Source organism: Orussus abietinus, unplaced genomic scaffold (assembly GCF_000612105.2).
Source record: "Orussus abietinus isolate OABI.00-Male unplaced genomic scaffold, Oabi_2.0 scaffold3, whole genome shotgun sequence".
Classification (NCBI taxonomy): Eukaryota; Metazoa; Arthropoda; class Insecta; order Hymenoptera; family Orussidae; genus Orussus; species Orussus abietinus.
Window position 1 is genome coordinate 1,363,370 of NW_019395984.1, and position 22,287 is coordinate 1,385,656.

Genomic DNA, 22,287 nt, shown 5'->3' on the forward strand with positions numbered 1-22,287 from the left:
CCCAGGCCACTCGCCAGGCGGCACTCGCTCACGCGTTCGGTTTTCCAGCTGCGCAGACTCTGCACAATTCGGGCAGAGAGAAGATGAGAGTAGCCAGGCCCCCTAACTTCATAACTATTGCGCGGTGCTGCCCTCTCGGTAGCTAAGGCATCGAAAGACGCGATACGTCGGTAAACGTACATCATACCACTTGCCCGACGACTCACCCAACAGTTAAATCCATTCTGCTTATTGAAAATCTGGGAGTGGGAGGTTCAATGCAAGGTTTAGATATATATGGTCCAAAGGTAAAACTAGATAGGACAGGATAAGAGTGGATAAGAGTACTTTGCAAGCCACTCGGCAATTCAGTCGTCGTTCAGTTGCTCTTGTTATTCGAGGTTTCAAGAATTGTTTTAATATTCATAAGAATATTTCGACGTTATGTCTGAAGAAGTGCCAGCAACATTGCAGAAATTGTATCGGTAAATGATATATTAACGTTGACTGCCGTTATATATATGTGTAATTTAAAAAAATTTTTGAAGTTTCACGATTTAATGAATATTTAAGGTACATAGATGACCATAAAACAGAGTACATTAGTAATTTGCGAGATGCAGTAGCGATTAAATCTGTCTCGGCATGGCCTGAAAAACGTGACGAGATAATAAAAATGATGCATTGGGTGGAGCAGCGATTGAAAGATCTCTCTGTGAAAACGAAACTAACTGATATAGGTACGCAAAAAATTGCCAATGGGACAGAAATTCCCTTGCCTCCAGTATTGTTAGGGGATTTCGGGAGTGATCCAACGAAAAAGACTGTACTTATTTATGGGCACTTGGATGTACAACCTGCTTTGATCGAAGATGGTTGGGATACTGAACCTTTTACTCTTGTCGAGAAGGATGGGAAACTCTTTGGTCGTGGAAGCACCGACGATAAAGGCCCCGTTCTTTGCTGGTTACATGCATTGCAAGCTTATAAAGCTATTGGGACAGAGATTCCGGTTAACATAAAAGTAATAATTGAATAAGAATTTATTTAATTTATATAATCACAGCATCCACTGTAATTGTATACATATTTATATTATATGCAATGCATTTTGTTTACAGTTTGTCTTTGAAGGAATGGAAGAAAGTGGCAGTGAAGGCCTGGATGAATTGCTTTGGACCCTCAAAGATACATTCCTGAAAGGAATAGACTATGTTTGCATTTCAGACAATTATTGGATTGGTACTACTAAACCTTGCATTACTTATGGTTTGCGAGGCATTTGTTACTTTGAACTTTCTGTAACATGTGCAAGCAAGGACTTGCACAGCGGTACCTTTGGAGGAACCATTCACGAGGCTATGACTGACTTAATTTATCTGATGAATACACTGGTCGATCTTAATGGACGTATTTTAGTTGATGGCATATACGACAATGTTGCAAAAATTACAGACGCAGAGTTAAATACATATGGTGATATAGAATTTGATGTGAACGAATTCCGAACTAGTGTAGGAACCAAGAGACTAGCGCATAATGAAGATAAGGTAATTTCAATGTATAAGCAATATCCTATATGTACTACAATGATAAAAAATATAATATATAATGACTAACTTCAATGTATATAATGCAGACCCAACTGCTGATGCATCGTTGGCGTCATCCAACTTTATCATTGCATGGAATCGAGGGAGCATTCAGTGAGTCAGGATCCAAAACTGTCATACCTGGAAGAGTTATTGGCAAGTTCTCCTTACGAATAGTACCTAACATGACGCCAAAAGAGGTGGAGCAGAAGGTAGTTTCTCATATAGAGAAAAAATGGTCCTCCAGAAACAGCCCCAATGAAATGAAAGTGTTCATGAATCATGGAGGAGCACCTTGGACCGAAAATCCAGATCACCCACATTACGTAGCAGCAAGAAAAGCTACCAAGTATGTTTACAAGGTTGATCCTGACCTTTGCAGAGAAGGAGGCTCGATTCCTGTTACTTTAACGTTCCAAGAAGTTACTGGAAAAAATGTTTTGCTACTGCCAGTTGGTGCTGGAGACGATGGTGCTCATTCGCAAAATGAAAAACTGAATATTCGAAATTACATTGAAGGGGTAAGTTCAATCCATTGTAATAGGAAATAAATATTAAATTATTTTATACGTATAAGGTATAATGCTGTTACTTCTAATCATATCTCAATCAAAATACTGACATTTCTTAGTGACATTGATCTGGAGTCATATCTTTACATATTGTTTCAGACAAAATTGCTTGGATCTTATTTGTATGAAGTTGGCCAGATATCTAAATAAGTGAGAAAAATACTGTCTTTTAAAAGATAAACCGAGGTAAAGTGATCTTATTTTTATATAAGGCTTATATATGTTAAAGCCAATGGGGCAAATGCAGTTTATTCATTCAATTTACATATGCTTATATAAAAGTATTCTTATAAATAAAATGAATCAAAAATCCCTTATAGAGTTGTATGTAGGACAATGATGTCATATCAGTATCACTGCTGAATTCGAATAACCCAAGCTGGTTTCCCTTGGTGTTGTTCAACAGGTAATATAACTTTTAGGTATTTGTCCGTTTGCTTCCACTAAAAACAATATTTATAATAAATTTAGATTTAATTTATATATGTTTTTAATATATATTAATATACTTTTACCATACCTGGATCTCTTTATAGCCAAGAAGAAATATTTGTGATTTCTCTGGAAGCTTGACAGCACTCAATTGAAGAATGTTGTCTTTTGGCCAGGAGAGAAATATTGCATAGAGTTTTTGTTCATCTTTGCTTTGAGTGTACCAAGTGTCTTTCATCAGAGTATCATTTTGGACACTCCAAGGCTTTGTATCATAAATTGCTTCCCCATTTATTGACAACCAGGCTCCTAGGGTGGAATGTAAAATTCATTGCAGATCAAACAATTTGTATGTAAAAAATGTTCACGCTTACTGCTTACCCATTCCTCGCAGTCTTTCTTCAAAAATTGGAATGATACGTCCATCCTTGGTTGGACCTATGTTTACCAGTAAGTTACCACCACAGCTTACCGTGGATACTAATTGTTCAAGTAATTCATGCAAAGTTAAATAATCCTTTAAGACAGCTTCTCTGCGAAAACCCCAGGATATCTTGTCAATTGACAAGCAGTTCTCCCATTTGTGTGGCTGAAGAACTCCTGCATTAATTAATGTATAATGGCACTGCATTATAAATTAAAGTTGTAAATGATTTTGGATCATTACCAGGATTATAGCGATCTTTGCATGTAAGAAAATCGCCATGATGACAAGGTGTATCCTTGCCCCATCTGTCGTTGGCCACAACTGTTGTTCTGACTGGGCTCTCATTGTACAACCATGCCAAGAATTCTTTTGAAGTCCAGTAAGAGTCCGATGCTTCCCAATCACCATCCGACCATATTACCTCTGGCTTATATAATTCAGTCAGTCTATACAATTCAGGGATTGACTTCTGTGTGGCAAAGACATTAGTTGTGAAATTGTTCTCCTTATCAGCAAGGTAAAAAGGATGGTACCACTCGTACATTGAATGATATAAACCAAACTTTATACTAGACTCGTTTCTGATGGTTTCAGCCAATTCACCTACAAAACATACAAGTTTAACGAATTAATTTCAGCAAGTGATAAAAATTAATATATACAATTTTTAAAAAGATTTCTATTATTACCTACAAGATCCTTGTGAGGTCCTACATCAACTGAATTCCAACCATAAGTATATTTCGATGGCCACAAAGTAAAACCATCATGATGTTTACTGGTCAAAACGACATACTTTGCTCCAGATGCCTGAAAGAGTTCGGTCCATTCGGATGCATTGAATAATTCTGCCGTAAATAATGGGGCAAATTCTTGATACGTAAACCCAGAAGCATACTGTTTCTTCATAAAATCACTGTATTTAGTAGTACCATTTTCTTCTGAAAATAATTACTACTATCAGGTCTTGAACAAAATTATCTCCTTTGCACTCTATAAAAATAAATTTTATTTTCATTGTATTTTACAACGTACCTCGCCAATAGTTCCAGAACCACTCTGAACCAAAACTTGGCACACTAAAAACCCCCCAGTGGATAAATATGCCAAATTTAGCATTGTCGTACCAATCAGGAATTGGTCGGGTATCCAAACTCTTCCAGGTAGGTTTATATTCTTCAAATTTCTCCCGGCAAGAATTCGATTTTGAAGAATCACAATATAATGGTTCCTCCATCAATAGATTACTTTCGAGTGCATTGGATAGTGTGAACCCGCACAAGAGAATTGCACATAATTGTATAAACATTATGACGCACTTTGACATTCGGTGTTTCAAAGAAAATTAACCAGAAGTACTAAAAGATGTAAAAAAACTGTTACTTCCAGTCAGGGTTGGGTACTTTCACGATTTTCGAGGTTTTTGACGTATATTACGTCAATCAAGTAGTTTACTGTAGAAACGTAAAAAGCCAGGATGAAACATATTTAATATGGCAGAAAAGATAGCGTAGGCATGTAGAGTTCTAAATCCAGTAAGTTACGTCAGAAACGAAGAGAAATTCCCCGTAACTTATCGGTAATTTCTCCAAAGCCTTTTTTATCGAGAAATTGAATTATGAGAATTTGAATTTTCTAACGGATCGAACGAGAGGTTTCGATTAGCTATAGAGAAACATCGTTGAGGGGAATTTCCATTGTACGTTCTCCGTAGCCAATAAAAACCTTCCATTCACTTCGCCGCAGAATGAAAGTTCATTTGAAACAGATCGCATTGAATTTTCCGTGAAGTTGTAAATACGTGAATATTTTTAGCTGGAGGTAAATACGACCCTATAATCAATATTTTCTAATAGTAATTATTACTCTATAGCTTGAACTTTGAAGTTGATTGAAAAGAAAAGGTTATTTAAACGAAGAAACCTAAAGTATAAATAACAAAATTAACGTTCTCTTAAATTCTCAATGTTCCCGGTAACTTACGATATGTTTCACAGTTACCTTCTCCAATATAATGTTACCGAAAATTTTCGAACTCTAGGTGAGCCACCACCGTCAACTGCCGCATGGTATTACCATCACGAGTACGTGAGCCGCCAACGGCGACTGGTAGATGGTACCGCCATCGCGAGTGAGCGAGCTCCTATCAGAAATTCGTTGCGCCACCCTTGGGGGCAAAAAACGGTGAAAGCTATCGTACGAAACCAGAGGGCAGCACAGGATGCGATCGCACGATCCTGCCCGTAAGCAATCTCCCAACTCATCTCTGGTCCCATAAGACCGCAATGTATTTTTGTGTATACGGTCTTCAGCGCTCCCTCGTGGGTGGAATGTACACTAAATACCCCCACTACTTTGCAGTGCCTTATCCAGCGAGAAATTCGAACGGGTGAAAAGGAACGCAATATACAATACAAATTAAAGATATGTTCCGGCAAGATGAGAAAATAAAGTAACAAATCGATTTGCTGTTTATTTAGCATGTTGAACTCATTACCAAATACACAATATACACAATATTCGTTTTATCTTCGATTCTCCTAACTCAAGGGCCACTATCGTCGCAATTGTTGATCGACAAGAGTGGCCGGATGGAAAAGACGACTCGGCACCACCGAATGACGTAGTTCTCGATGAAACGTCAATTTCGCGTTTCGCTTAACGATAATTGTTTACGACAGGGTTATGTATGTGTCCAGGGACATTCGCGAGTGGTTATACCGACACGGGTTTGCTTGGTGTCGCTTGGCAATAAAGTCGTAACTAGCATCTGCGTATAAAATTTCAAAATGGCGACATCCGCGTGGTTAACAAACCCACGTATAATGTATAATGTACATTGCTGGAGGAACAGATTCACGTAGAGCGCGACTATTTCCGCGCAGCACCGAATCGTTCCTTCCTACTTTATACGTATCGTTGCCCCGAGAAAAATTTAATTCTCTGGAGTTCTCGTCCTACCATTCGCTCTTTAAACTTGAACTCTTTCGCGTCGTTCGAACCAAATGTCCGCACCTCCGGATTCACCGCGAGCATTTACAAGGCAATCGTCCGTAAAAGCAGACGTACAAAGGAAAGGAAAGGATCGAACTTCTCTAGATTAAAACGTATTTCATCGAAGAAATGCATCTCGGATGCAATTAAGTAAAACCTCTTCCTTTTTAGGCGAACGCGAGAGGGAAAGGTTGCTTCGGGTGGACGGAGATGGCCATATTGGCACCTTAATCGCGACCCATTGCTCCCATTACGACGGTGGCTCGCAAGTTGAGAACTTCGTATGCCCAACTCTTAAGGTGCTTCCCTCAGGACAACCGATGTAAAACGGTGCCAACAAAAGGCACTGGACATTCTTATCGTAACATCGAGGTACACTAGACGTCCGCCCGTTATGCGACACTTAATGCCGGCATTGCGCGTCGCTCACCCAAGCCATTTAACTAAGAAATACAAAATTGGTGTTTCATCGTTTCGTTACGTTTAAGATCGGCACATTGCCCTGTATCGACGTTAGACCTGTTTGCAACCGTACGTCCGTACAATAACCGATATAAGATATCGAACAGGAGACCCTTTCGCGGCACAACGGACATTCCATTCTGAACAGGTGTTGGCCCTCAAATTAAAGATCCTATGCGTTCCGTTTTTACCTCTTTGCGCACATCCGTTAGCTTCTGGAAATCTTCCAAATGACATTCCAGAAGCGCAACGGTCAATTAAAACGTTTCATCGAGTTCGCATCGCCCTATGCGGTGTTTACGCAATTTCTTTACGCGAAAGCCTGGAATTTCACGGCTCGAACGGTCCATACCTTAGGCGATAGACATCGTTGTCCCTGTCTCCGCTTCTCGATCTTGCAAGCAGAGGAACATTAACAAAAATCTGCTCGACGAGACGCGTCGATAAATCCAAGACAGAAAAGAGGAGAAAACGCGGAAGAGGACCGGATAGTTCGATGCGGAACTCTTACGAAGGTCGCTCCAGTGTCTTGAGGACGATGCAGTCATGGGCCTAGACACGATATAAAAACAGGGTAGACGTCTGCGTAGAATACGTAGAGTTACAAGCGCGCGTCATTTTATAGTACACGCATTTCCGACAGACATTTATCCTGTTCTCCTAAACGTACGCGGGTTCGTTTCCTTTTTTCTTCCTTTCCATTGCAATCGCTCACGCCGACTCTTCGACGGTCGAGCAACGAGACGAGATCACTGCACGTCGTAGACCGTGTTATTCTCGAGCGACGAGTTCCTACTCGCAACCTCCAGCCAAGACGCGAACATCGCGATCCGGGTCTTTGCGTAACAGTAGTATCCTCTCCCTGACGGCATACGCATCCTTCTCCAGCAAAACTACGGCTGTAAGAAGAAAACAAGACAGATATGAAACCGTTCGCTCCGCAGTTCTAAGGGAGGCTCCTCCACCGGAAGAAAAGAACGTACGGCAAATATTGCAGACTTGCGTGGCCAACGTCCTGGCTACGACGAGCCGGACATTGGGCACCGTGTCCATGGAAAGCTTCATCAGGTGAGGCAACATCTCCTTGACGAACATTTCCTCCGTGATGGCCGTGGTTTCGAGCAAATCGGCGCAGACGAGGGCGTAAGTCTGCCGGCGAGTCCACTTTTCGGGATGGTTGATCAAGAGGTCCCAGAGCTCGTGGATCACTTTGGTCCCCAGATCCCGATCGTCCGAGAGGTAGTAGAGTATATGAGTAACCTGCGGAGGATGATTACAGCACCCGTTAAAAATCGAGTCGCCCGGTCGGAGTCCGCGGAGAGAACTCGCGTATCCTACCAAGGAGATAGCCGCGTGTCTGACGGCAGCGACGTTATCGACAAGGAGGTGATAGGCCAAATAAGCGATGTCGTGCGCCACGTCGTAAGGATCGAGCAGAGACACGATCTCCAAGAGCTGCTTGGTCAGCTCCTCCCGGAACCGCCAATTCCACTGATTGTCCGGGACCAACAAGTCGTTAAGCCTCGGCAAGTACTCGGTCCTCTTCTTCGGGCTGAGGACTTTGAGGAAGGTCGCCAAGTGCTCCAAGGCGCCTACTCGCACCTCGTCGAGATCCTTGATGAAGCCGTCGTAAATGGGCAGTAGATCACTCGCCGTCAGCTCTTCGCCGAGGATCTTCGCTATCTCGTGGATGCCGGAGGCCAGGGTGCGCCGTACCTTCCAGGGCATCGCGTTGGCCAGCGAGTAGTAGGCGTGCCTGTCGCGTGAAAAAGTCAATTATCATCCTCGTCCAAAGGTTTCAACGGAGGACGTTTCAAAACGGAGCACTCGTCCGTCCGCGAACTTACCGAAGAAGGGGCCAGTTCTTCTTGCCCAATGTTAGCATCACGGCCGGAAACGTGAAGGCGCAATGATGGGACACGTCCACTCCGAGTTCTCCCGTCTGGGTGGAGTCGGCCATGGACGCGAAGAAGTCTATCAATATCCTCGGCACGACGTTTTGACTCATGTCGTCCAATTTCACCTCCATTGGTGTGACGATCTTGAAGGTAAGGTTCTTATCTACGGAGACGTTACCGATGTCCACGGTATCGTTGAGCACCTCGGATGTGTCCTACGAACAGCGAAGTGCACGAAACTCTGGATATTTCCCAAGGAATCTTAAAAATCAATTCGTCGTTATCAGAGAGCGCTTATCGGTGAAAAGGAGTCTACGCAAATATCGGTGTCTCCGGTCTGAGAAAGTGCCAGGAAAAAAAGGACGCGTTCCATCCTCATTTTTTACCATCCTCGGACGAAAGGTTCACGGTCGATAGTCCGGCGCAACTTCTAGCCGGCATTCCCCGTAGAGACGTACAAGATCCCGGTAATCGGTAAGCGTTCTCAGAAGCGACGACACTCCGGAGCGGATTCCGTAGCTCTCATGGATACCTGTGGACCGATCGAGTCGTTCTCCTCCTCGCTGGCAGGGTTCTCCTCCTCAGAGCGGTTGGTCGGCTTGGGGTCCTCCTCTTTCGCCTTGGCGGCATCGTCCCCCTTCTCCGACTTCTTCCGCTCCTCTTCCGCAGACTTTTTCGACCCGGCGTTCGTCTTCCACCGAGGCTTCGGGTCCCTGTTGGGTTTCCAGGCCCTGAGTAGGTCCAGATCCAGCGGCAGATCCGGCGACACGTAATAGTAGAGGAATGGGTTGAACTTGTCGAGCTCGGTAGCCGGCTGCAGGTCGCTCCTGGGGTCGCTCCAGTGCTGACTCTTATCCACCTTCCTCCTGGAGCGGAACGACTTTTGGTAACGGGTGTTCGCCATACATACATCTATGGACACCTCTTCCGAGGGGCTCGACTGGTTCTGGATTATCACGGTCTGTCGAGGTTTCTCCCGAGTGTCCTCCTCCTCTTCCTCCTCTTCCTCCTCCTCGTCCTCGTCGCAGGGCTGGTGCATGGTCGGTTGGCAGGACTCGTCCATCACCGAGGGCGAGTACGATATCCTGCAAATCGACGGCTCGTCCTTTTACCGGCCACCGGGCTGGGGAAAGAGGCTCTCCGACGCGCGCCCCGAGATCCGACGGAGATTTCTTTCTCCTTTGGAGTTCCCGTCGTCTCCGGACACGCTCGGAAAACCTCTCTCGCCGCACCTTTTGAATCATAAACAACGACGTCCGAAATCTCTGAGGGAGAGACGACATCTCGAGTCGCGCAAATCCGCTGGATCGCTCGAGGCCTCGGAGTCCTTCGGTCGCCGAAGTGTTGAGAAAACCGTGCGTACATACACGTTGTACCTGAGCTCGGCACCCTGCTGATTCGTGAAGACGAGCTCGCCGCACTGGTTGTACTTGAGCCCGGTGAAGTGGTTCGCGAATGCCGAGATGAAGGGACCGAGCATCTGGAAGGCGGATATCCGGACCCATCTGGAGTCGTCCTTGAGAAACGTGGCGAATATCGGCGCCAAGATCGAGCGACGCTGGGCCAGCGAGACGTGGTAGGAGACCGAGACTATGACCTCGGCACAGGCCTTGCGCACCCCCCACACGTCGTCCTTGCACAGTTGGATGAACTTCGGCAGCTGAAACGACGGGAGAGGTTGAGCTCGACCGCGGGGAGGGCGACGAGAGTCGACTCCTAGGGCACTCACCAGGACGAGTTCCACGACTTCCCTTCCAACGGCGGCGCAGAATCCTCCGATGTGGATGGCGCAGGCTTTCCTGGCGAGGAACTTAACGTGGGAGCAGAGAACAACGTACCGGTCCAGGAACACCCGTTCCGTAAACTCCCGGCCTACGAGCAGCGCCATCTTGCTCATGAGCTGCAGACCAGAGAGGATTCCCGCATATTAGCATCCCCTCTCGCGAGGTCGCAAGGAGCCGGACGAGTCTCCCCGGAGAGGCGGCGAGCTTAAAAACTAAGTCCGAACGACCTCTAAGGTCCTTTGCCTTATCGGGATCGGGACGTGCCTCGCACTCGGAAGGAGGGGCGGGAAATAAAGGAGGAAAAGAAGCGCGTCGCGGCGTTCCTCGGGGACGGACGATAAATACGGGGCCGTTCCGCTCATCAAAGCTGGCTGTGATATGAGTGCGAGTTACCACATCACAGCCACTCTGACGGGTGGAACAACCCCCAAGCTCTCGGGCTCCCGAAGAGTCGCGCTGGAAGCTGGAACTTCGCCTCGGCCGGCCTTAAACGGAGAGAGCGAGAGAGAGGCGGCTTCCGAGGAAGGGGACTGCGAGCCGAGTTCCGCGTAGACAGGAGCGACAGCCGCTCGACCCTGGGCCGAGTTCCCGAAGGTGGTTGGCGGCGGCGGCGGGGGCTCCGACGGTCCTTCCTCGTCCGTCGTCCACCGGGGCAGGGTTCCGAAGCTCTCCGGGCGCCTCTTCGCTCATCAAAACTGGCTGTGATATGAACTCGTGCTACAGCATACAACAGCCACTTTGTGAGCGACGAGGAACGCCCTCGACGACGCGCGCGGCGTCTCCTCTCTTCCGGTCCTCGTTCGGGAGGTCGCTCGGCCGACGAAGCAGCAGACGCAAAACGGCGATCCAACTCGTCAAAAATGGCTGTGATATGAAATCCACAGTGCAACACGCCACAACCAATTTGACGATTGGATCGCGTTCCTCCGGGGCATATCCTGGCCACCCTGAGGAGGATGGGCCACCTGGAAGTAGAGCTTGGACAAGAATTAGGAAACGCCCGTCGCGGGGACGTCCCGGCGTCCGTCTCCTCGGGTCGCGGAGGAGTCGCCGAGAGAGGGACGGGACCAGGGTGGGACGGGGAGGGCGGCGGTCGGCCACCGGAAGCGGAAGGGCCCGGTGCGCGACTTAGCGACGATCGATCGTGCGGGCCGAGCTCATCAAGGTGGCTGTGATATGACTCTTGCACATTTCACGACCAACTTGATGTATCGGACCGCAAATCTAGCTTCGTTTCTCGACTCGCTCTCTCGCTCTCATTCGCATCCGCAGGCACTCGCGCTTCCCTCTCTCCCTCTCTCCCCCTTTTCCCCGGCCGATCCGACTCGACGAGCCCCGCTCGAGCCGAGGAAACCGCTTCCGAACCCGAACCCGAGCCCGAACCCGAACCGCCGACCGTTCGATCGAAATCCGGGGAAACGAGTCAACGAGGGAACTCCGTCGTGCCCTTTCGAGCCGCGTCCGTCCGTCCCTCCCGCATTCTCTCTCTCCCACTCTCTCCCTCTTCCTTTCTCCCGCTTTCTCTAACCAATAACTCCGGTGAGATCGGACACAATTTTGCTCATCAAAGCTGGCTGTGATAGTCCATCTCTATGACAAACCAGCTTTGATGGTAAAAGCATGCCCCCTGCCCTCTTCAGGCGAGTACACATAGCTCCTACGCCAATTGGTTATCGGACATTACCGGGGCCGCGCCGGGGCAAAATCGAGGGTAAGGTTCGCGAGGTCCACCCTCCGGGTCCGGGACACGTCTCGGGCCCGACTTTGCCCCGCCGCGACGATTTCGCGCCATCCGGGAATGGAACGTACCCCCCGGTCGACGGGGGGTCTCCGAGCGTGGTCGAGTCTCGTGGTTATCGCCCTGAGCGGAAATCGACGCCTCCGAGATGGTCGACGCCGACGAGAACGGACGCCGCATGAAAGACAAGGTAGTGAGACGCGAGCGCTGCGACGGACATCTCACTACCCATGTCTTTCACGCGGAATCCGCACCTGGTGGTCTTCGGGCACCTCCCGTCCTGGTCCGGCTCCTGCCCCTGCCTCTGCCTCCTGCCGCCCCGTTAATTTCGGACGTCCTTACATCGACTTTCAAGGAGATCAGACTTACGGCGATGGAGGATATTATGAACTCCACCTCCTGATGCGACAGCTCCATCAGGACGGGGCAGACGACGTGCTCTATCGAGTCCTTGTCCAGCAGGTGCCGCTCCAGGAGGGCCAGCAGGGCCGCCTGCGCCGCTTGTCGCACCTGGAAGAACGAGGGAGAACGTTCGTCGTGTGCTTCGTTAAAACCACCTCCGAAGAGTTCCTCGCATCGAAAAAGAAATTCACATTCGACCGGCGACCGCCACGGTACATCGCGGAGATTCTCCTATTTACCTGGTTATCCGAGTCCCGCAGGTACTTCAGGACGATCCCCAAGAGGTGGTGGCTCACGAAGTTGGGGAACAACCCGGGCGCTTCCTGGCAGATCATGGCGACTCGGGGGAGCATCTCTATCAGATCCGAGCGCACGGTCACCTCTGTGGATTCCAAAGAAACGGGGCGATGCTTTAACACCGATGAAAGTGCCCGCGAGGCGAAAACGCGGGGGGATTAGGTTTCGAGTCATGAAAAAAATTCTTAACGCGCGAAAAGGATCCGCGTCGGATGGAGCGTCGAAGAGAGCGCCGTCGCCTCTTCGGAGAGAAAGAGAAAGAGGGCTCGAGAGAGAGAGAGAGGGGAGTCGCTCCGACCCGAAGGATGGAATTTCGAAGTTGTCCCCGAGAAGTCGAGGCGAGAGCGTTTCGTGGAAAAGCGCCCTATGAACGGGCAAATGGATCAGGCTGCCCAAGAAGGTCCTTCGCAGGCGGCCGGGAACGGGAACAAAAACCCGGGAAAAGAACCGATCCCGGGAACCCTCGAGACCCGCTCGAATACCTGAGCGGAAACCGACCTAGCCCCGCCCGCCCCTCGCCTTTTTCCCGCCAAAATTTCTGCCCGCCGACCTGGGGGAACGAAGTCTGCCCGAAATGCGAAAGATTAAGTGGTATACCTCATCGACGTTCGCGAGTCCGCCTTTCCTCCTTCGGCGAGCAAGCCCGTTTTTCCCAAAAACTCGCTCCTTCCTCTCTGGCCCATCTCCGAACGATCTTAATTCCGCTCCTTCGGTTCGGCTTCCTCGATCGAGTCGACCTCTCGGCGCGAGGGCTCCTACTCGAATTCGGAGGTCCGGAAAGGGGATGCGTCCTCCCCGAGAGCGTGGGCGCGACTGAGCGAGATTACAGCTGCAGCCGGTTAGGGCTGCGCCTTTTCTCGCCGCGGCCCTCCTAGGAAACGTCCCCTCTCTCGGGGGTGCGACTAGGAAGGGCCTCTTTCGGGGAGACTTTCGGGCCCCTCTCCTCCCCCACCCCTACCCAGAACCTTTCCGGGGCCTCTAGGGAAGACGTCGCTCTCTTGAGATTTTCGGAAAAAAGAAGGACAGATGCCGCGCGAGGGAGGGACGAGGAATGCAGGAAGAGGCCGCACGTGCCCGACCCGACCGACTCTCCCCCTGGCCAAAAAGTCCTCGACAAACTTTCCCGGGCTTCCGCGCCGAGGAATCGTCCAATGTTTTTGAGGATAACCAGCGCGAGAACGGACGGCTCGTTCGCAACGTTCTCGCCGGAAACGGTTTTCGGAATCGAGACGGAAGGCCGTCCTGGAAGGAAGGCGCGACGTCTTCTTTCCACCTATTTCGAATTCCTCGGAGGGTAGGAGGGCATTAGGGTACCGGGTTTCCCCTCTGCCGCGTAATTCCGGCGTTTTCCTGGTCCCGGTTCCTTCCTAAGATAGAAGCCGACCGAATCCCTATGACGTTGCAGCCTGCGGCCATCGATCACCGAGACTTATACCTTCCCTCCTTGCCATGCGCGCGAGGAAGAACCACGACCCCCCTAAAAATATCTTCGGGGCTTCCAGGGGCACCCCGAAACCCCCGCCACCGGATGCCAGATGGGCATAGGTGTCGAAAACGTCCACGAGATCTCCCGAGTCGCGGATGGACAAGGACGCGACGCTTCCCTCTACCTCTCGTCGTTCCTCTTCCCTTTTCGCCGATCGATCTCGTCGTTCTTCTTTCTATTTCTCTCCCTCTTTTCCCCTTTTCGGATTCTCTCCAACTCCGGGAACAGAGAAGTTTCCAAATTTCGGGGGGACACGAGAGGAAGAGCCTCGACGTCCAGGAATAATCGCGAGGGTACGCGCCACCCTCGAGGGCGGAAAACGGGGGGAAAAAAAAGACGGAGACCGAGATCGGAAGTTGGCGCTTAACGCGCATGAAACATGGAAAGGGACGTTTCCAAAAATAAGCGACGTCCACCCCCGACGCCGAGGAAACCCCGCGAACCCGCTCGACGCGCACCTCCATAAAAGGTGACAGCTTTCCCGCCTCTTTCGTTTGGCCTTCGGGGGCCTAAAAAGGGTCTTAAAAGGGCCGAAAGGGACGAAAAGCGCCTCCGGCGATGACTTTACGACCCGCGCGATCCCCGGCCGCCATCTTGACGCGCCTTCCTCCCGTTCGCCCGACTCTCCCTCCGCTCCCGTCGAGCGCTTTTCCCGAATTAAAAGAGAAAGGTAAAAATAGATAAATAAATACGAAACCTAGGGCCGACCCACGCGCCATGGGGGTCGCCGCGTTTCTTGCAGCCCGTAAAAATACTCCCTCCGGCCGGGGTGTCGCGTGCCCCACCGGAAGTGCGCGACATCTCGGTCGCTTCCTGACTCGGGAGCGGAGAGAGACTATTTTTATCGAGGGATCCCCTCCTAAAAGGAGGTGAGCTTTTCCCCGAGGCGAAGGAAAAAGCCCGATTTCCGGGGGCGTTCGGAACTTCCGGGGCGCGGGCTAACGAGGTCCTCGCCTTTCCTCGATTTTTAGAGAACCGTTGATAAGTGTGACTCGAAGGAAGAGAAGAGGGAAGTGACGACCACCTTTCGGTCTCCGATGAGCCGATCCGGTATCGGGTAGAAAAATAAAAAATTCGGATTCGCTATCGGTGCATCGTTTGCCGCCAGATGGCGGAGCGATCGGAGAGCAAGGGATGCGGATTCGCTATCGATGCATCGTTTGCCGTCAGATGGCGCAGCGATCGGAAAGCAAGGGATGCGGGCGAACGACCGGCGGGAAAGATTTGACTCAGCCGCGCGAATTTTCAATCTTTCCATCCGCCCGAACACCGACCGTCGTCTCTACGGTCGACGGCAAAGCTACGAATGACGGTCGACGACAAAGCCACAAATGACCGCCGACGGCTCTATCGCGAAAAAGGTAAAACGACAGAAATCGAACGAAAGATCCCCTCTCTCTCTCGGACCCGTGAAGTACACGCTTCGCTTCCAAGGTTAGCCCTAAAGATATTGGGACGTTAATCGTCTCGATATTTTACCGGAATCCTTGATGATGCTCTGAACGGGCTCCATGATCTCGTCGATGGGGAGTTCGGTCATGTAGTCGACGGCGCTCCTGAAGATCTCCTCCAGGACCCGGCCGGTCATCAACCTGCGATAAGAAAAATTCGAGCGATAAGTAAGGAGCCTCCACCTTTTAAAAATTCGCGCAAAGCATCGATCGGATCGCCTCTCCTCGGCGGGACCTTACGTTACGCTCGACGTCGGGCGTTCTCGTCGTCGTCGTCGTCGACCCCCGTCCCGCCACCCGGGAACGACTCGACTCGAACATTTCCCCCGGGTCTTCGGACCGATCTCGCAGGACGACGGAAAAACCCGCGGACGAGAGGTCATCCCGGACTCCGTGTTCCGTCCGGCGGGAAAAAAAACGGAGGAGCCCGCCGAATTCGGGAAAATGGCGAATCATCGATAAATCCGAGTAAACTTCGAAACCTCGAGGTCCGGTTGCGTCGGTCGGTATATATATATACGTAGTACGCGGGATATCTACGCCGCGAGGAGAGGGGGGCCAGAGTCACGGGGCGGGCGAGTCTCGGCCGAGAAGCGGCGAGGTGGGGAAGCCGCCGAGTGGGGGCCGCGGTCCCTGCCGGGTCGTTGGAGAACGAGGCGCGCCCGCCACGCCTACGGCACCCGCGCAAACATGGCGGCGCCTCCACAACTGCGTCGCAACTTACCGCCGAAGCGAGCCGCGAGCCCGCTCGAGGCCTCCGACCCCCGTCGGATTCCGGGAAGTTTCTCCCTCGGCCGGCGCGCCTCCGAGGGTTGACACCCCCGGAGGCGCGTTCACGGCCTACAGCACGGCGTCATTTCGAGGAAAACACCGAGAGAGCGGAGGGACCCCGGGGACCGCCGGGAAAACGCGGGAACGCGACCCGACCGGGGCCGCAAACGCTCGCCAGGATTTCCCGAGATCTCGCCCCCGTCGAGCGGGGAAAACGAGGACCGAGATCGAGACGAGTTTCAACATAAAAAAAAAAAATATATGGGATGGAATCGGAAGGAAAGAGCATTCGCCCCGCGCGAGCTTACCCTGGAGGAAGCACGGCGGCGTCGCTCCCGGCGAAGGTTCCTTCGCTCTCGGCGCTCGGGCCGGACTCCCCGGGGGTCAGGTCGGGTCGTTTCGGATTTTATTAGCCCGGGACGGAGAGGGGAGAAAGCCTTTTACGACGCGGAAAGCCCGGCCTACGGAATTGCCGGCGAGAATGGCGGCGGCGCCGCCGGAGGAGCGCCAATCGCAGGTGCATCCCTTGCCCCGAAGAGGCAAGAATCGTTCCCCCGCCGCTTGCCAAAAAATATCCCAAACCCTCGGGCAGGGCTAACGAACGCCAGTAAAACGCTTTAACGTCTCGGCCGGGATAAATAACCTCCGTCCCCGTCCCGTCTGCCCCGAACGCGAGGTCCGCCGACTCCCTAACGCTATTCTCTGCCGAAGCTGGCCGCAGCATCGGCATCGATTTCCGCCACATCTCGCCTAGCGCAAAGCGTGCGCTTAAAATTAATTACTCCCGCGCGGGGGTGGTGTTAACCGGTCGGGTAGGCGGCAAGATGTCGTCCGTCCTCGTCGCCGACTGCGGATGCACCCTGCGCCCGCGAGGTCCCGAACGAACGGCGCATAGTTGCACCGGAAGCGGCGATCGGGGCGAGTTCGACGCCCCTCGTTGGCTGCCGCCATTTTCTCCGCCATTTGTCATCGGGGAGCGGCAACGATGACGCGGAAACCGACCCTTACGTAACGATCCCTGCCGCTCGCGGCGGCCATTGCGCGGCGCTGCGATCGGCACGGCGGCCATATTGAAATATAAGAGTTCCCTTAAAAGACGGCGAATAAACTGTGGGAAAAGAAAAGACAATCCTAGCCAGTCGCGTCCCGCTCGAATTTATGATTCGGTACATCCGAACGAAGTGAATGTCCAGAGCGGCGGCCATCGCGACGCAGCGATCGTTCGCGGCCGCCATTTTATCATTCTCAACCCGGCTCGTGAAAATGTCCAATTCTCCGGCCAAAAGCGCGTTCGTCCACGATTCGTTCGTAGCTCGTGTAAAGCGAGAGTCGAGAAATAGCGATAACGAGAAAATCCACCGCGAGGAGCCGATCCGACTTCGGCGAAGAATTCCCGTCCGCCATTGCGACGCCGCGGCCTCTCCTGTCGGTTATTCCGTAACCGTTTGTACAAGTGCAATTCCGCTTCGCTCGGAGGATCCGCGTTATCATTGTCATTGAAACTACGAAGGAGGCGGCAAAAACGAGAGCCCCCCTCGGACCGCGGCGCCTTTCCCCCGAATCATCGAGCACTCGGGGGTAGAGGACCGTCTCCGAATGGGAATTGATAATCACGAGACGGGGCTGGCCTTTTTGCCCGGCCGACAAAGGGATAACGCGAGCCTAAGCTAACGAGGTATTAACTCGGCCCGCGAGGAGGGCCGACAAAGGCGCGGAAACGCAAAACGGAGAGAAAAGGGGGGGGGAGGGGGCGAGAGCTTTCCCACAAAGGTAAAAGCGGGAGCGCCGCCGCGGTCGGTCCGCGCGGAGTCGCGAGCCCGCGGGAAGACGGATAGACGAAAACGGGACCGAGGCCCGGGAAGACGTTCCCATGGGGCAGGAATGGACGGGGCCCGAGTCTCCCCATTGTGCGGAGGGTAGGTCGATTCAAAAGGGAGGACCCGAGAGAAAGAGAGAGCGCCGAAAGGAAGCGAGAGAAAGGGGGACGGGAAGGGAAAAGATAAAAAGGGAGGAAGAGAGGGAATCCCATGGCCGGAGGACTCGCCCTCGTGGGGGATTCTCCTCGGGGTTGTTGCCTTCGTACGCTTCGCCGGGGGGCGCACCGGGTCACCCCCAAAGTTCACCGCACTCCGCCGGTGACCCGGTTTCGGGTGTTAACCTCGCCGCTCCTTTCCCACCCTCGGCCTCTCGCGAACGAAATTGGAGGTGAAGCGGAAACGAAACCCTGGCACCTCTCCTCCCTCCGAGGCGACGGGAACGAGGGTAAGGTAAAAAAAAGAAAAAAGAAATAGGGGTGGACAAAATGGACGCGGCGCGTCGACTCTCGCCCTTCTCTCGCGGCGGCCCGACGCGAAGGTTAAGGGGCAAAAGCCGAGACGACGGCAGGCCAGGTGCGCGGCCCAATAACGATAAAAAAAATATTAATAAAGGAGTCGAGACGTCCGGTCGCGCATCCGTCACGCCGGCACGTACCATTGATCCCGCCCCGACGCGGAAAGAGCGCCGCCGTCGGCGTCGATCAGCGGGATCGATACGAAAACGGCAAACAGAGGAGAAATTTCCCCCCCCGAGGGTGGAGGCAAACGGGAGGAGGTCCCCCGACTCGGGAAGGACCCTCTTGGCACAGGTGCACCGGGAAAGAGGAGCCCGGGAGCGCGCAGGTAGCCAACGGGTCCGCCGTCTTTCCTAATTTACCGCGAGGAGAGGCGGCCGAAAACCGAGGCGCGGCCCCGAATAGGTTAGGAACGCTAATGGCAGGGCGCCCTAATCCCGAGGTAATCCCGGGCCGAAGGGTTTCGCCCCGCAGGTAATCCCGGTCGTTCCGCGACGCGTTCGCGCGGTTCGACCGCCCAATTCTGCGCGTCTCGCGAAAATCAGCGATCCCGAATCCCCGACAAAACTCGAGGACTTCCTCGAATTCATCGAATCACACTCCCGGAAAAGGGAAAATAACCCCGGCGACGACGCACCCACGCGATCGACGCTCGACGGGGAGAAGCGAAAAAAAGCGAAGAAAAGGTGCTCGGGTGTCTCGAGGGAAAAAAGAAGAAAAAAAAAAAACTGGGGGAAATTGAAAATCGGCGGGAAACGTCGAGGAAAGAAGACGTCGAAGGACCGCGGCTCGGCGGACAGGAGGCGCAGGAGGTGCGGCTGGGCGCTCGGCGTCTCCGCGCCGCGAAGGGACTCCGGAGAGAAAAGGAATGTTGTTGTTGTGCCGGGAGGCGGTTGCACCGGCGGCGTGGCGGCGTGTCGGCGTCGGAGGGCGCCGAGGGGCGAGGGGGCCGGCGGAGTGGGGCGCGCGGGCGCGGGAAGAGGGGCCAGAGTCAATGCACCGCAGGGGAATGCAACGCCGCGCCGCCGCCGCCGCCGCCGCCGCCGCCCGATGCACGGTCCTACGTCAACGTGCATTCCCTCCGCCGGCCGCGCGGCTCCGCCACTCGAGGGCCGGACGGGGCGAGCGCGGGGTACACGCCGAGATATACGCCGACGATAACGCGCCGAGAAGCGCGAAAAACCTGGCCGCGCGGATCGGTTCGCGGCCGATCGGCAGGCGCAACGCGGTACGCGCGGCGTTGCCTCCTCGAAGGCCGCGACGACGCCTCGAGCCGGATGTCGGGTCCCGGTCGCCGTGCCCGGAGATAAAGCGGCCTCTCCGCTCTCGAAATGCCGCGAGATCGGTAAACGAGCACGACTCGGCTCGCCGCGACGCCTCTTTTCCGCTCCCGTCCGCGCGATTCGGCTCCCACGGCAAAGGTTACCGGTCGAGTCCGGACAGCGGCTAGACGCGATCCCCGATGAATTTCCCACCTGGCTCGGCTTTTTCCGCCGAAGAATCGCGCGAGCGTCGCCCGCGGCCCCGGCCGCGCGTTATTCGCTCGGTACGCCAATGCGCGGCCCTCGGTCGAGGAACCGCGGGGAGAGCGAGGGGCAGCGAGGGGGAGCGAGGTAGAGCGAGGGAGACGGAGAGCGGCGCACTAGCGACGCGCGCGTCGGTGTGGGGGCTAGGCGGGCAGCGTGAGTACCGTGTGTACGCGCGTCGGCCGCGCATGCGCCCCGCGCGCCCGGGAACCGGGCACTGAATGAAGTCCCCACCACCGCGCCGCGGAGAGAGCGCGGACCGCCGCGCGGCCGCGGCGCCTCTCTCACTCTCCTCTCCGACGAGCGTCCCGGGATCTCCGGCGAATCGCGAGCCAATTCCTCGGCCCCGGACGGTCGCGATAAATTCCGCCACCCCGGGGAGGCCCTACGACGTCGCGTCGTCCGAGGAGGGCCGAGCGTTTGGGGTAGGTCCGTTACGATCGAGCGAGGCCTCCCCCTCGTCCCGTCGGTTTCGCGGCCGGGCAAAGGGGGCCGACGAAGGTCACCCGGGTCCCCCTCCGCGGCGGGTTCGCGCCTCGACGCGAAGGGTGGTCGTTCCCCGGGCCGACGGAAGGAAGGGTCGAAAGCGGGAGAGACGGGGAACAAAACAAGGAGAGAGAGAGAAAAAGGTTCGCCGCGAGGGTCGCGAGGGGGGAGGCGAGGTCGACGAACGGACGCGTTTAGGCAGCTGCAATTTTGGGAGGCCCGGTGGGGCCCGGTCGGGCCCGGTCGGGCCCGGTCGGGCCCGGTGGGCGACGCGACGCGCCGCCGCCCGGCCGTTGCACGGCCGCTCGGGCCGCGACCCGCCGGGTTATCGATTTCCGCAGAGGCGAGCCGCGCGTCCAGACCCCCCGCGAGGACGGCGACCCTTCCCGACGCATCCTTTGGGTGGGTCATGGCCGGAGGGTTCACCGAGCTCGGCCAGACGCCCCAAGTTCGTCAAACCCGGGTCCCCCGAGGGGGCCGCGGACGTTCGTAAAGACGTCGGGAAATTTCGGGAAGAAAAGGAAGCGCAACGAGTGGACTCCACCCTCCCGGGACTCCTGAATTCCGAGGCGCGCGAAAAATCTCCCGAGCGAGGGACCGACTTCGTCATCCCGCGGAGACGCGGCGTCTGCCCGCTCGGCGGCGAGAAGCGGTTCCCGGAGTGAGCGGGAGGAGGAGGAGGAGGAGGAGGAGGAGGACGAGCTCGGCCGAAGTAAACAAGTGGAAGAGCGGGGAGGACGGGGACGGGCACCGGTTAGCGCGGGGCATTTGGTGCATTCCTGCAGTCTGCGGCGCAGCGCGGGGGGGTCGGGCGCGGAGAGGGGGCGCCGGCGGCGGACAGCGCTCTCCGCAACGCGGCACGCCACTTTGGACCGACGGACGCGAACCGCATTCCCGACCGTGACCTTCGCTAGGACATCGCCACTGCCCCCCCTGCCCCCGCCACCCCGCTCCTACGGCTCCCCCGCGGACCACCCGGCCCCGACCGGCGATCCGCGCTCGCCCGCCCCGTGCCCTCGGCTCTCTCTCCCCTCTCCGTCTTTCCGCGATTCCGCTCCCGGCCGCCGTCTCCCTCGCTCGCGCGGTTAATACCCGCAAGTCCGCCGACCGCTCCCCCCGCGTGTTTTCCTTCTCTCTCTCTCCCTCCCGTGGCGGACCGATTCGGTCGTCGCAGTCTCTCGCTCTCCGGCCCGTAGGTGGTCCCGCGCGCCTTGTTTGATTCCCCTCTCGCTCTCGCCTCCCTCGCTCTCCCTCGCTCCCCCTCGGCCGCGACGCGGTCTCTTTTCCGAGCGGCCCCGCGAAATGGATCGAGATTCCGAGCCCGCCCGGTCGCGAGGACGAGCGCCTCCGCGGCCCGCTCCCCGAAATCCGAAACGGCGCGGCCGCCGCTTCCGGAGGCGCTCGCGGTCGACCCCCTCCTCCCACCTGTCGGCGCCCAAATAATTCGACGCGCGCGCTCGGGTGGGATATGAATGGACGTCGAGAACGCGGCGGCGTTGTTTACCGTCCGGGGAAGAAGCTGCGAAGTATCCGCGCGGTCGGAGCGGGGAGGAGGACGCGGCGATAGGGCGGCCGCGCGTCGGAGAGAGGTCTCTCTCTCTCTCGGGGCCTCGAGAGAGGGGGAGACCAGATAGAGACGGATTTAGCGGCAGGCGGGA

At 54.3% G+C, this 22,287-nt stretch overlaps 3 protein-coding genes across 7 annotated transcripts in view; 1 reads left to right on the forward strand and 2 right to left on the reverse strand.

Annotated features, from left to right (window-relative positions):
• The first annotated feature begins 291 nt into the window (after nt 1-291).
• LOC105699092 (cytosolic non-specific dipeptidase) lies at nt 292-2,460 on the forward strand. Its single transcript, XM_012423813.2, has 5 exons — nt 292-464; nt 553-1,003; nt 1,101-1,529; nt 1,619-2,092; nt 2,243-2,460. The coding sequence occupies exons 1-5, from the start codon at nt 424-426 to the stop codon at nt 2,291-2,293; spliced, it is 1,446 nt and encodes a 481-aa protein (XP_012279236.1). The 5' UTR covers nt 292-423; the 3' UTR covers nt 2,294-2,460.
• On the reverse strand, nt 2,363-4,576 carry LOC105699093 (alpha-L-fucosidase). Of its 2 annotated transcripts, none has more exons than XM_012423815.2 (6): nt 4,038-4,576; nt 3,692-3,940; nt 3,243-3,605; nt 2,957-3,175; nt 2,664-2,884; nt 2,363-2,586 (listed from the first exon to the last, which is right to left on the reverse strand). In XM_012423815.2, exons 1-6 carry the CDS (start codon nt 4,327-4,329, stop codon nt 2,497-2,499), a joined length of 1,434 nt encoding a protein of 477 aa, XP_012279238.1. In that variant the 5' UTR covers nt 4,330-4,576; the 3' UTR covers nt 2,363-2,496. The 2 variants fall into 2 exon arrangements, with proteins under 2 accessions (XP_012279238.1, XP_012279237.1); XM_012423814.2 differs by having other exon boundaries at nt 3,692-3,943; nt 4,038-4,575.
• Nucleotides 4,577-5,455: 879 nt separating this feature from the next.
• The window catches only part of LOC105699090 (serine/threonine-protein phosphatase 4 regulatory subunit 1), a 50,028-nt gene continuing 33,196 nt past the window's right edge, over nt 5,456-22,287 (reverse strand). For 3 of the 4 annotated variants that reach the window (XM_012423806.2, XM_012423808.2, XM_012423810.2), the window contains 10 exons: nt 15,543-15,655; nt 12,520-12,662; nt 12,248-12,388; nt 10,086-10,256; nt 9,724-10,016; nt 8,889-9,441; nt 8,306-8,571; nt 7,797-8,214; nt 7,442-7,718; nt 5,456-7,357 (listed from right to left, as the gene is read on the reverse strand). In XM_012423806.2, coding sequence (XP_012279229.1) covers nt 7,251-7,357; nt 7,442-7,718; nt 7,797-8,214; nt 8,306-8,571; nt 8,889-9,441; nt 9,724-10,016; nt 10,086-10,256; nt 12,248-12,388; nt 12,520-12,662; nt 15,543-15,655 — 2,482 coding nt within the window. In that variant the 3' untranslated portion in view covers nt 5,456-7,250. The remainder of the gene's footprint in view (nt 7,358-7,441; nt 7,719-7,796; nt 8,215-8,305; nt 8,572-8,888; nt 9,442-9,723; nt 10,017-10,085; nt 10,257-12,247; nt 12,389-12,519; nt 12,663-15,542; nt 15,656-22,287) is intronic. The other variant, XM_012423807.2, reaches the window with a different exon arrangement.

What these genes read in the sequence shown, in the direction of transcription:
- LOC105699093 (XM_012423814.2), bottom strand. Translation starts at nt 4,329, where the DNA reads ATGTCAAAGTGCGTCATAATGTTTATACAATTATGTGCAATTCTCTTG. An exon ending in ACCTCACAAGGATCTTGTAG is followed by an intron (nt 3,606 to 3,691) that starts GTAATAATAGAA and finishes TATGTTTTGTAG; the next exon opens with GTGAATTGGCTGAAACCATC. An exon ending in CAAAGATCGCTATAATCCTG is followed by an intron (nt 3,176 to 3,242) that starts GTAATGATCCAA and finishes TAATTAATGCAG; the next exon opens with GAGTTCTTCAGCCACACAAA.
- LOC105699092 (XM_012423813.2), top strand. Translation starts at nt 424, where the DNA reads ATGTCTGAAGAAGTGCCAGCAACATTGCAGAAATTGTATCG. An exon ending in TAGCGCATAATGAAGATAAG is followed by an intron (nt 1,530 to 1,618) that starts GTAATTTCAATG and finishes TATATAATGCAG; the next exon opens with ACCCAACTGCTGATGCATCG. An exon ending in TTCGAAATTACATTGAAGGG is followed by an intron (nt 2,093 to 2,242) that starts GTAAGTTCAATC and finishes ATATTGTTTCAG; the next exon opens with ACAAAATTGCTTGGATCTTA.